The sequence below is a fragment of the Perca flavescens genome, chromosome 3, assembly GCF_004354835.1.
Source record: "Perca flavescens isolate YP-PL-M2 chromosome 3, PFLA_1.0, whole genome shotgun sequence".
In the NCBI taxonomy this organism is placed as follows: domain Eukaryota; kingdom Metazoa; phylum Chordata; class Actinopteri; order Perciformes; family Percidae; genus Perca; species Perca flavescens.
Window position 1 is genome coordinate 35,813,694 of NC_041333.1, and position 12,252 is coordinate 35,825,945.

General features: G+C 43.6%; 1 protein-coding gene across 1 annotated transcript; it reads right to left on the minus strand.

Moving 5' to 3' along the window:
* Positions 1-7,476: 7,476 nt before the first annotated feature.
* On the minus strand, positions 7,477-11,957 carry sb:cb81 (mRNA decay activator protein ZFP36L1). The gene is made up of 2 exons (XM_028573765.1): positions 11,610-11,957; positions 7,477-10,752 (listed from the first exon to the last, which is right to left on the minus strand). The coding sequence occupies exons 1-2, from the start codon at positions 11,661-11,663 to the stop codon at positions 9,529-9,531; spliced, it is 1,278 nt and encodes a 425-aa protein (XP_028429566.1). The 5' UTR covers positions 11,664-11,957; the 3' UTR covers positions 7,477-9,528.
* Positions 11,958-12,252: the final 295 nt, after the last annotated feature.

Sequence of the window (12,252 nt, forward strand, 5' to 3'; positions counted from 1 at the left end):
ATTATCACCAATACGAACGTAAATGTCCAGCAGCGATGATCAGACGTTGTGGAATGTAAATTACTGTTTTTACATAGCGCTTTTCAAGTCTAACGACTACTCAAAGCTCTTTACGTAGTACGGAACCATTCACCATTCACACACATTCACTGTGGCCGAGGCCTCCGCATAAGGTGCCACCTGCTCATCAGATAACCATTCACACACATTGACACTCCGATGCGCAGCATCGGGGGCAACTCTGGGTTCAGTGTCTTGCCCAAGGACACTTCGACATGGGACTGCAAGGCCAGGGATCAAACCACCAACCTACTGATTGGCAGGCAACCCACTACCACTGAGCCACAGAAGCCTACACAAACACGCCACAGCTAACAAGATATGCATAGTAGCCAATAAGGGGCTGCAAAATGATTAAAACAGTCTAAAAGTAAATATTAGACACCCACGCCCTTATTTTACACCATCTGTAGTCCACTGTGGAATACAGAGATTAAACAGCCATCGTAGAGTTGAGTACTACATAATCAATGCATAAGAAACCATTCCACCGCTTAGTAAACAGCTGATAAAACGAAGCAGTGTTAAGAGGCAGAGTCTACACCAGCTGCACAGCATGTAAATACACGCTCCACTGAAGTAGACAGAGTAACCACCAGAGCTCAAACGCAACTAGCTGACCGGTCAACACCGGAAACCCACAGAGTTGTGGCTCAATGTGCACTGTCCCAATCCAAATAAATAAATATCAAAACTCAATAACAACATCACAGAAATAGGAAGAGAGACAAACCACCGCAGTCCGCACGAGTGGGCGAAGGCCGACTGAGTAGTCGAAGGGCATGCTACATAAAAGCACGACCGAAAATAGAAGCAGCAAGCCTGCATGCCTACTAAAGAAGGTAGGTGCCCTGCAGAATGAGCACACTTAACCATAACGTAGTCAAGTAAAACAAGCCCACCGACCGACTCAAAACGCAGCAAGTGCCGCAAGTAAACCCCCGAACACAACTGAACCAGAAGTTAGACAGCGCCATGGAACACAGTACCCGCAGCCCGACCCGTGCAAACCCCGGGTGGCAATACGAAAGAACAACTTAACTGAGAAAAACGACCCGGTCCCTCCGCCGAGGAAATCACCGTCCGCCGACGGCCACGTGACGGCCGGCAAAACCCCAGGTGACGTGCCGGATGGAGCCAGAGAGCACGGCGAGTAGCAGCAGATGACCGAGACACCACCCCCCAAACCGCAGGCGCGTGGGAGAACGAGCCGGAACAGCACAAAGGTCAGGCAAGCCGCCAGCGAAGCAGCCCGGTCAAACCACCAGACAGCAAAACAGCACGCAGCCGGGAACGTGCCAGCAAGAGTCCCACCCCAGAGAGAGACACCAGCAGCCAGCACCACGAGACAAAGTCGGGAACACACGGAAGCGAACCTCCCAGTCGCACTCGTCTGAAAACACAACTGACAGAAGCAGGAGAGAGAGAACGGATTTAAAACAAGGTAGACTGCTGTGATTGGTTAGAACATAAGTGCCCGATTCTAATTGGTATACAGAACCGAAACACCCACTGCCCAGCTGATCAGTTCAGGAGAAGAGAGACAACGTAATAGGAGTCTTCCTGACTGAATTTACGCTGAGCTACATGTGTCAACTTGTGTCAGTCTGTTCAACTTATTCTGTATGTTTATATCACTAGTGATACTGCTTGGAGAAATGGTAACACGTGAGAATGTGCTTCCAAATATTGGTCATCTGTCAAACATTCTTGAATAAGTTTTGATCAGGCTAGCTAGCTCCATTTACCAAAACTAGCTTACTATTTATTTATTTAAGGACAATGCACATTTAATTAACATGTACAGTAGTACATGTAAAAGTGCCAGATTGATCTTGTGTGTGAGCCGAGGAGGTGGTTTGACAAGCATACGATGGAAGCATATAATTGCTTTATGTGTGTCAGTGATGTAGCATTTACAGAGGTGGTCAGGAAGGTGTGTGCCAAGGACTGACTTTACTGTTCCACATGAAACGTAGGAAGGATTTTTTGCACACCTCTTTTGTCAGGCAGGTGCGTAGGATATGATCAAAAGTAGCAGATCAAAAAGTTTAGAGAAAATCCTGCACACCTCAACCATAGCCTTAAATAGTTTGGTTGACTAAACAGGACCAATCTTGTCCAGCTCTTGAATGACGTCATTAATTCACGAAGTGGCACTCCCATCACAAACTGTGAACAGGAAAAGGCAGAAAGAATGCCACTCAATACATTTAAAAACAATGGTTAATCAGTACATTGTCATTAGCCCACTATTTTTCCACACCTGATCAAAAAGGACACAGTCCATTCAAAAGTGGATCATTGCATTGGTTAAATTACATTGTAGCAGTCCATATTCACTGAGGATAAACTAGTAAGGAAAAAAGAAGGGAAAAAAAACATATTTCCTAAGTGGCTTCACCATGTTGACACTTGTGCAAGACTGTGCTCTATGCTCCTAATGGGCAATGTCATCAAACAAACTTGTTGAACTCGAAAACATTCTGATGCTTGATTATGATTCTTTTTGTTAATGCTGCATTGTCTCCCACTATAGCCCCTTTCCCACTGTCCAAAAAAACTGGGATATGTTACAATCTGCATTCATTGCAGACTGTGTGAGAACCACGTATCTCTAAAAGGTTTTTAAACTTTTCATGGTGTCAGAAAAACAGCCCTGTTTACAGCTTTGTGATGTATTTTCCAGCTGATCCGAGAGGCTTTTTAAAGACTTTATTTTAAGAATTTTCTCAACACATTAAGGAAGACTTCATCCCTCAGTTTATCACAAACATTCAACATGAACACATCTGGAGATACATGGTTTTTACTGGACAGGAAGGGGAGGAAAAACTGTCATCTGAAAATCAACTAAAGCTGTCAGACAAATGTAGTGGAGCAAAAAGTACAATATTTACCTCTGAGATCTAGTAGAGGAAGTAAAAAGTAGCAGTGATTACATCACGTGGCTGTGCTGGGAAGGTCTAAGAGTGTGTTACATCCTTAAATAGGGAGCATTGCACTGATTAAATAACTGAAGTGGTTAATAAATAAAAAGGTGGGTCAGCAGATTTTAAAAACCGCACACAGACATAAATGCCAATTCCCTTATTTGATCGCTCATGTGAATCAAACACAGTTTGAGGTGGGACACATTTGCAGAATTTACACTTTGACTACAACATTTGGACTAATCAATCATTTATAACATGTAACATTTTAAAGTTTCTTTTATGGAACAAATGGAGCTACGTCACGTTTTGTGTCACGTGCAAAAAATAGTATTGAATAATTGTAATTAATGTACAAACAAACACAATGTAAATCAATGCCGACAATAATGCAATGCAAATGATTTAAAGCTGCCACAAAAATGGCACACACACACACACACACACACACACACAGACACACACAGACACACAAACACACACACACATACACACACAGGGAAGCCACCCCTCACCTTCTCTCCCAGAATAATTCTAGTCTATTCCCATTGAGCTGCATTAGCATACAGTATTTCCCGAAAGCTTCCACAAGATGGCACCACCTCTCTCTCTTTTTTGCCCCCTTTTTTTTCCTCTCCTTTTTTCTTCTCTTTATTTTTTATTAGTGAACGTTAGTGCTCATAGAGATATATCCTGTAATGAGAGAAGCTCTGTAATTATGAACAAACGTTAGAATCAGTGTCATGAAATATCTTTTTTCCCCTACTGCTGCACAGAGGTGGAAAATAAGCAAAAAGGGAACATGTTTACTCAAGTTTCTTTCAACCGAATTGTCCAAAAAAAAAATAACGTGGATGGTTCCCTGCAACGCTCTTCACAAGTAAAATAAAAGATCAGTTCACTACTTTCATTGAATTTGGGTGTTTTATTCAATTTTATAGCATTTGAAGGAAAATAATTCAAAAAAATTATAAAATTGTTGGAAAAAGCTTCAAAAACGTGGCGCAAAAAAGAAGAAAAAATGTCCAAAAAAAAGCACGGGAACAAGCAGCAAAAGTGACAAAAAAACTTGGACAAAAAAGTGACAAAAGTGTGGAAAAAAGTTTTGATTTCAAAACTTGATGCAGAAAAAAACAAAAGTTGCTTGTTTTTCAATGGGAAGACAACACAACGGTTAATTCCCTACTTCACATGAATAGTGTAGAACATGCACTGAAGGTACTGGTTGTTTTTTTTCTGCTGGTCGGGTGGGTTTATAGCACCTAACCACAGTTAGAATATAGTTTGTATTACAGTTTTTAATGTGCTTCCAATGTAGGTGATGGGTGACAAAATCCAGCGTCTTCGTTCAGGTGCTGACATTGTCCAAAGTTTCCCTTTGACACATGTGGAGCACAACAGGAGATTGTCCGGGGCCCATGCTCTGTTTGGTTTTGGCAAGGGGGTTGCACCTGGGTACAGCGTGCAGAAAGCTTACACCATGGTCACGTAGCCGGTTCGTGAATTGTTTGAATCTCTTGCCGCTCAGTTGGGCTGGATGTTAAACAGTATTTAAGTCTGTGTAATGTCCGATTGCGGCCAAAGTGAGATAATTCACAGCAAGCGAGTGGGCGTGTTGATGACGTTTCTATCATGCGGCTTGCAGCAAACCAGAAACAAACATCCAAGGTGAAGTATGGTCATTTACACGAAGAAGGCAACCAAAATGTCTCAAACTCGAGAGACGCCGCCGAAATCATCATCCATGCATGTCCTGCCTCCGGCACGCTCTACGCAGGCGCCACCCGTCGCCTAAACCAAAACATATTTCTACATATTTAACACATTTAACAAATAACATACAGTATTTCCAGTCCAATATCTGACATGGACTATCTCCTGTTGCGTGCCACATGTGAGGAAGTGAAATTTCAGACAATGTCAGGACCTGATTCCTTGGACATTGTCCAGGAGTTCATGTGAGAAAACAGCTTCAGACTCAACGCTTCATCTAAAGTCATGTGATGTTATGTCATGTCTGTGTTCTTCAGGCAGAGGCTTGATTTCAGCTTCTACTTCAACTCTATACATCTCTACTGTCTTATTTGTGGGGCACACACACACACACACACACACACACACACACACACACACACACACACACAGGGAAGCCACCCCTCACCCTCTCTCCCAGAATAATTCTAGTCCATTCTCATTGAGCGGCATTAGCATACAGATGTTCGACTGAAAAGGGAAAGCAGGGATACACAAAGAGCCTGCATGACCAGGAGGGGAGGGAGGGGTCGATGGGCTGCACGGGGATGGCCCTTGGCCTTTTTAAGGTCTTACACACACACACACACACACACACACACACACACACACACACACACACACACACACACAGCCACGGGTATTGAATGGTAAGTAGCCATGGGGGTTGTGGGAGTCTGCTCCTGTTTCACTCTTCTGTTATTCATTCACCAGAGGGAAATCCTCAGCCTACCCACAGCTGAATGCCAACACACACACACACACACACACACACACGCACGCACAATTTAGTTGAGGTTCCAGTGTGATTTCAGTAAAATGTTGAAGGTATTTGTAACTAAGTTTAATTTTACTACAGTACATCTCACAGGGAAATGTAGGCCTCCTTCTTTTTTAATCCATTAAATATTTATCCGACAGCTGCAGTTACTACAGATTACATTTTTTTAAAACTACAGATTAGTTATTTGTCAAGATCATGTTATAAACATAATCTGTTGTTATAGATTAAACTGCCCAACAGTTTATCTAATTAGCCCAACCTGCACCAGCTACAAAATTAAAACTGTAGTTTTAACACAACCAACACACACACACACACACACACACACACACACACACACACACAGGGGAGGACGTCAACTTCTGCTCCACTTTGTGTGAATAGATGGAAATCAGTCACAAGTATCTCTGTGCCCCATTGTGTGCTGGGAAGTCTTTGTTCGAGCATCTGTTGCCCAAACATTGTCCTCAGTGTCACTCACTCTAAATTGGTCTGTTTAGACGAGATGCAACAAAACTCACTCCTCTTCCCACACAACACACACACATAAACACACACACACAGAGGGGAGGGCCGGGAGATTTCGCTGAACGCCAGTAAGAGAAAGAGTTAATCTTTGGTCCTTTTGTGCGTCAATGAGACCCAGATGATCCTAAAGGGCCTAAACACAGTAGCAGAATTTTAAAGTGATGCTCGTGGGAACGCTTCGCCAAAAAAGAACATTTGTGTTGTTCAATAGTGTTAACCACAAACCATTTTATTTTTTTACAAGGAACCTGACTCAAGAAACACAAAGAAATACTGTAGATGGAAGCCCATTTCTTTATAAGCAGTTAGTATATAAAAGCAAAAGGTCCAAAGACAAATTAAGTTTGTACTGAGAAATGTGTGAGTTTATTTCAGCACTGAAACCCACACCACTTATGTTCCTGCGTCTTCTCACTGTCTGGATCTTCTTCTCTGCAGAAGGTAGGAGTGCCTTTAATTGTGCTGCTTGTCTAACTGAGCTCATCAGAGTCAGAATGACCGTTTCCCTCGGAGTCATCATGAGACAACGATCTTGCAGAAAATTGCATAATGATGCAAGAGCTAAGGGAAGTGTTTGGTAGAGATGAGAATGAGCAGAGGGGGAGAATGGGAGACAGGGGCATGTGAGGATAAGACAAGAAGTCTCAGTGTGGTCGATGTGCATCAAAATTAAAAGTTTATGTGGGAGACGAGGGTGAAAGAGCTAAGTAAAGTGTTTGAAGTTTAAAGCGTTTGATTTCGTTCTTATGTTGCATGCTATTTCGCTCAGGTTTTATTCAGTTTTTGACTCCTAAGTTACTCAAGATTTTAAAAGACCTAATGCCCACCATACACTGGAAGACTATGAAAGTCTTCTTGTCTCTGTCTCACATCTAAAGGCAATCTGTGATAATGTCAGTGAGTTGTTAAGTCACAGACTAGAAAGTTTAGCAAAGACTGGGGGTCTTGCAGGGTCACAATTTACACAACAACTATTTAACTTTACCAAGACTTAAAAGTTAAGTCTCAAACATGATATTATCGGATTTTTTTTTTAGATAGATCGGACTGAGTTCTATGCCCAATCTTAAACCACACTATTTGCTGACGGGAGCGCGCCTCCACTCCAGCAAGACTCTCAGGATTTCATTCCAATATTGGAAATGTGTCTGCGCCATTGGAATCGCTTGAAATGAAATCTCTTGAATGCTAAAACATTCCTAATTTAATAAAACCCCTCAGAATGACACAATCGTGAAATGAGATACAAGATACTGCGCTTTCATTTTTCAAAGACTTTTATTTTGAAATAAAATGGGACAAATATATTAAGATAAAGAGCTAGGTCGTTAACATAACCCGTGGAATGTAAACAATAAATGCACTTAAATTATGTAAAAAAAAAAAAAAAAAAAAAAACACAATATCAAACACCACAATATAGGTTTTCGCTTTGAAAAACAAAATAAATAAGACTTTTAAGTTAACAAAAGTTACAGAAACGGCTTGTTGCCAGGTCGAGCTAACAGTTAGCTACAGCAACAGCGAGCGTCTCTTCTGGGCAGGTCAAGTTCCTGATTTCATGACAAAAACAAACAATAATAATAATAAAAAAATCTTGTCTGATTTCATTTTAACTCGCTTGATTTCACCTGCAGCTCAGAGAGCTAGCTAGCTAGCGTGCAACAGAGGTCGACCTACAAACACATTGTCATCTAGGCAACTCTTATAGATACAAATCAACTGTACAGAAAGGTCTCTTTTCCCCTGTTTGCCTACAACAAGAGAAGAAGATAGCACACAGGTTTTCTTTTAAAAAACGGTAGGAGTTTCCACACACTATGACCACAATGTAGCAATACAGCAGTCCTGATAAATCACACACGTACGATGTATTGTTTGCTTTTCTCTTTTCTAAGATGAACATTTTTGACACATTTTTGTGTAGCTGCCAAACGGATGATCATTGTATACCCACATTTCTATTTACAACTGCTGACTCACACTGAGGCCATGACTGTGTGGCGGAAACCCCTCTTTCACCACCGCTTTGCTTCGCATTTAGATAACAGCACTTAACAACTGGAGAAAAAGGTTATTACAGTCAGGTGTGTGAGGCGTGACGGAGAGGAGAGTAGACTCACTGTACGCTCACACCGACAGCAGACATGCTAAAGATCATCAGTCGGTGTCTCCATTTGGATAGAGAAACCGCCGACTTACTTATCGAGCTGCTTTTGATGTGAAATTTCAGTGAGTCTTGATTTCTGCCGGCCTATCAGCCAATAAGGCAACATACATATAGAATGCCAAAAAGTTTCTCCTCCTCTCCTTTCCTTTCCTCTCCGCGAGCCTTCTTAAAGCTACTGGATAGTATAAACCAAGCAGATGGACATTATGAATACAGTCGTAAAGCATAATTTCTCTAGGATTATAAAAAAAATAAATGCACAATCACAAAGCAAACTCAACAACTTAATTCAAAAAAACAATAAATAAGTCTACAAATGTGTTACGCTATAACAACAATAATCATAACACTGCATACTTTCTGTCGTGGTTAAAGGCTAGGCTGGGTGTTAACAGTCGGTTAGGGGAACTCTAACATCAACTTTGGTAACTAGTGAGTCAGTGGGTTGCCATACCATTCGTTGCTGAGGCAGTTTAGCTGAATCCTTGCCAGGCAGTTAAAATGGCTGACATATACAATCAAGTGGCCACAGCCATACATCCAATCAATAAATCAATCAATCAGTAACAACATAGAGTTATTTAACCCTCTTACTCGTGGACAGGAGGTTGGTTTAATGCAGTTGGAGAGCCCTCATGTGACTGGAGAAGAGCTGCAGGTTGGCATCACTATGAACTGTTTGTAAGGAGTAAAAATAACAAATAAGATCCGTTGAAAAATGGAAAGCACACCAGTCATACATCTTCAAGTCCTTCTTCGATCTGGGTACTGGGAATTCTCACACAGAAGTTCCCACTGAGTAGGGATAGCGTTTTGAGCAAATGCCGAGCTAAGTGACGTACCCTACATGTATTCTCTTTAAAAAAATGAGTATACAACAGTATACAGCAGTAACAATGGCGTAAAAAGGACAACCTTATATAAAAAATCAAAGAACACAAAAGAAGTCAGCTAAAACTGGACGAACACTGAGCAGCGCTACAACTGCTTGGATGAGAAATGCAATATGCACAAAGTTAGGTACGTTTACCTAGCTGGATCTAGGGAGGGACTGAAACCCTAATGTTTGACTCCTTTGTGACTTGTATCTTAACTCTTTAACTGTTTTCAAAATCTTGTGATGATGAAGTTTCTGCTTTATTTAGACCCTATATTGTGCATAGGAAAAAATAGGTCAAAGCTGCTTTTTGGTTTTTGGACTAGGCAAAAAAACAACAACCCAACTATCACATTTTCGTCACATAGAGTTTAAACAATTAGAGGTCCCTGATTAAATTCAGCCCGACAGTAAAACCCTCCCCCTACTCGTCTGTGACAGACAGCCGGCTAAAGATGGGCAGGCGTCGGCCCTCGAAGCTTGGCGACTCCGTGCCGCTGGAGGAAGAGCTGAGGGAGCAGGAGGAGGTGTAGCCTTCCTCGGAGAGCGAGTCGGCCGAGGAGCAGCGCTGAAGGCCGGGGAGGCTGCTCAGGGGCACCGGCAGCTGCTGGGGGAGGTGGTAAGGGAGGTTTGGATTTTTGGCGGGACACCTGGCGCTGACCGACTCGGTCACGGCGTAGAACCGTGGCGCCGAATCGCCGCTGTCGCCTCCCAGGTCGCTGATGCCAGAGAAGGGGTAGGGACAATGCTTCAGCGCCCCTGGCTCAGGGAAGAGAGGGGAGAGGAGCTCGGGGCTCCCTGTGGAGGACGGGGGAGGGGAGACAGAGGAGGCCCGTGCGAACAGGAGGGAGGAAGGCTGCAACTCTTCGAGCCCTTGGAATGTCTGCGGCAAGGAGGAGAAGCCCGCGAAGCTGAAGCTGTGACGCAGCGGAGGAGGCCTCAGCTTCTGTTTCTGCGGAGGCGCGCCAGCGTTGCCGTCCAGGATCTCGTCGGCGTTGTGGATGAAGTGGCAGCGGGCGCCGTACGGGCAGAAGCCTATGGTGTGGAAAGTGCGGCACGGCTCCGTCTTGTACTTGGGGTGCCTGCACAGGCCTCTGAGCTCGTCCATGCCGTGGGCGAACTGGCACTTGGCGCCGTACTTGCAGGTGCCGCTTTCCTCGTAGGTGCGGCAGAGTTCGGTCTTGTACCGGGTGGAGATGTGAGGCGAGGGAGCCTGGGGTCTGGAGGCAGACGGGGAAGCGATGGAGGACAGGGAGCTGTTGCTGAGGCCGAAGCCAGGCGGAGGTAGCAGCAGTTTTGGGGATGGGTTAGCCATTTTTTCCTCTCTGGCTCCCAAACTTCCACCCTCGATCATGCTGACAGAGCGGTCGACTCTGAAGGGGATGTGGCTGAGCGAGGAGAGGGGAAGCTGACTTTCCCCGCTCCACTGCTGGCTGGAGGCCACGTTGAGCCCCCAGCCGACTGAGTCAATCACATCAGAGCTGCTGCTGCTGCTGCTGCTGGCGCTGCTGTTGAACTTGGAGTTGGGGAGGGTCACAGGGCACAGAGAATGGCGACGCTGGAAGCCCAGGACTCGTTGACTGTGCTGCTGCCGTTGAGGCTGTGAGCCGGTGGGCGAGCCATCTGTCGCCTCCAGGCCGCGGAAATTCTGTCACACAAAAGGAGAAGAATAGATGTGAGCTTTCTGCATTCCTGGAGCGCTGGAGCGAGACTGGCAGGGCCAAGTCGAGCTGAAAGGAGATTTGAAAAGCTGCAGCTAAAGCAACTGGGACAAATTTACTTGGGAAGTTGGACTCTGTTTAATCTTAAAAAAAAATAATAAATTAGGGCTTGGAGTACATGCTTGTTGGTATTAGAAGCTTTTATTAAACAGAAAAATATCTGTTAAAGTAGAATACGCATGCACAAAGACAAAACCAACTAATTCCAGTTAGTATTATACATATATGAAACTATAAATATAATATAAATGTGTACATCGGTCCCAAAAAACAAACATAAACCTTTCTTGCAGGTATAACCTTGTGGTTTAAAAATCTTACAATAAATAAATCCCACCCTAGATCTTTTTTCACTTTTCCTGTAAAGTTTACAAGACATATTTTATATACAATAGATTTAGTAGATTTCTTTTACACAAATACGTTTCAAACCAAACATTGCAGATAAAATTAAAAGACTTATGCCAATCTACATTTTCCCCAAAGCACCATTATTTCTTGCATTATTAATAAGTCATCTCCCCAAATAAAGTTAAGATACATCCAAAGTAACACATTTCATCGGTTTAAGTCTTTAATTAGCTATTAGTTCTACAACTTTTCATCACTTAATTATCATTCCCAACATTAAAACACAAAGGTTATTAATGATTTACTCTAGCATTGCCATAATTAAGAGTCATCAATCAAGAGCTTAAACTGATCACAGAGGAGACAGACGAGTAAGATTTGGCATGTTGGTAGATATGTAGCAAACATTTAAGTTGTCATTGGTTGCTCTCACCTTGAAGAACTCCTCATCCAGTTCCAGGAAAGGCGTTAGAAAGTCGGAGGGCATGGTTCGCTCCACCGTCCTCGCTGAGTTGAAGGAGCTGGATGCCTGATCCCACAGTGGAGGAACGCTGGGGAGGACAAAACGTGTCTGGGTCCAAAGTGAAGGAAGACTAGTCTAGTCTTTAGGGAAACTGAGACTGCAGAGAAAAAGGTTTAAGGCCTGGGGAAACCTCAGAGATTTCAGTTCGGTCCTTCAGAAGGGGAAGAGAAACTGCTTGTCCTGGGAGTTGAAAGAGTTTTGTGGGGAGGGAAGGGGAGAGAAATGAAGAAGTAGTCAGGTCCGTTGAAGAAGAGCAACGTGACCCTCAGAGGAAAGTTCCTTGACCATCTGTTGGAATCTGCTTAAATAGTTGGGGAAACCCACCCATACACACCCCCCCCCCCTGCCTGCGTTCTTCAGGGGGCAGGGCTGGGAGTGTTTGTGTTAATGTGTGTTAATGTGGGTGTTGTTGGGGGGATGGGGTCCTGCATTGTAATAGTGTGCTGGGGGGCAGGGTGGGCACAGAAAGAAGAGAAGGGAACTGAATGGAGCTACTTTTCTACCCATTCATTACCAAATCCTTAAAGATGAATCCTTCTTCTTTTTAACCGGC

Coding starts and splice junctions, on each gene's coding strand:
- sb:cb81 (XM_028573765.1), bottom strand. CDS start 11,663: ATGCCCTCCGACTTTCTAACGCCTTTCCTGGAACTGGATGAGGAGTTC. Junction 10,753..11,609: donor TGGATGAGGAGTTCTTCAAG/GTGAGAGCAACC, acceptor TTTGTGTGACAG/AATTTCCGCGGCCTGGAGGC.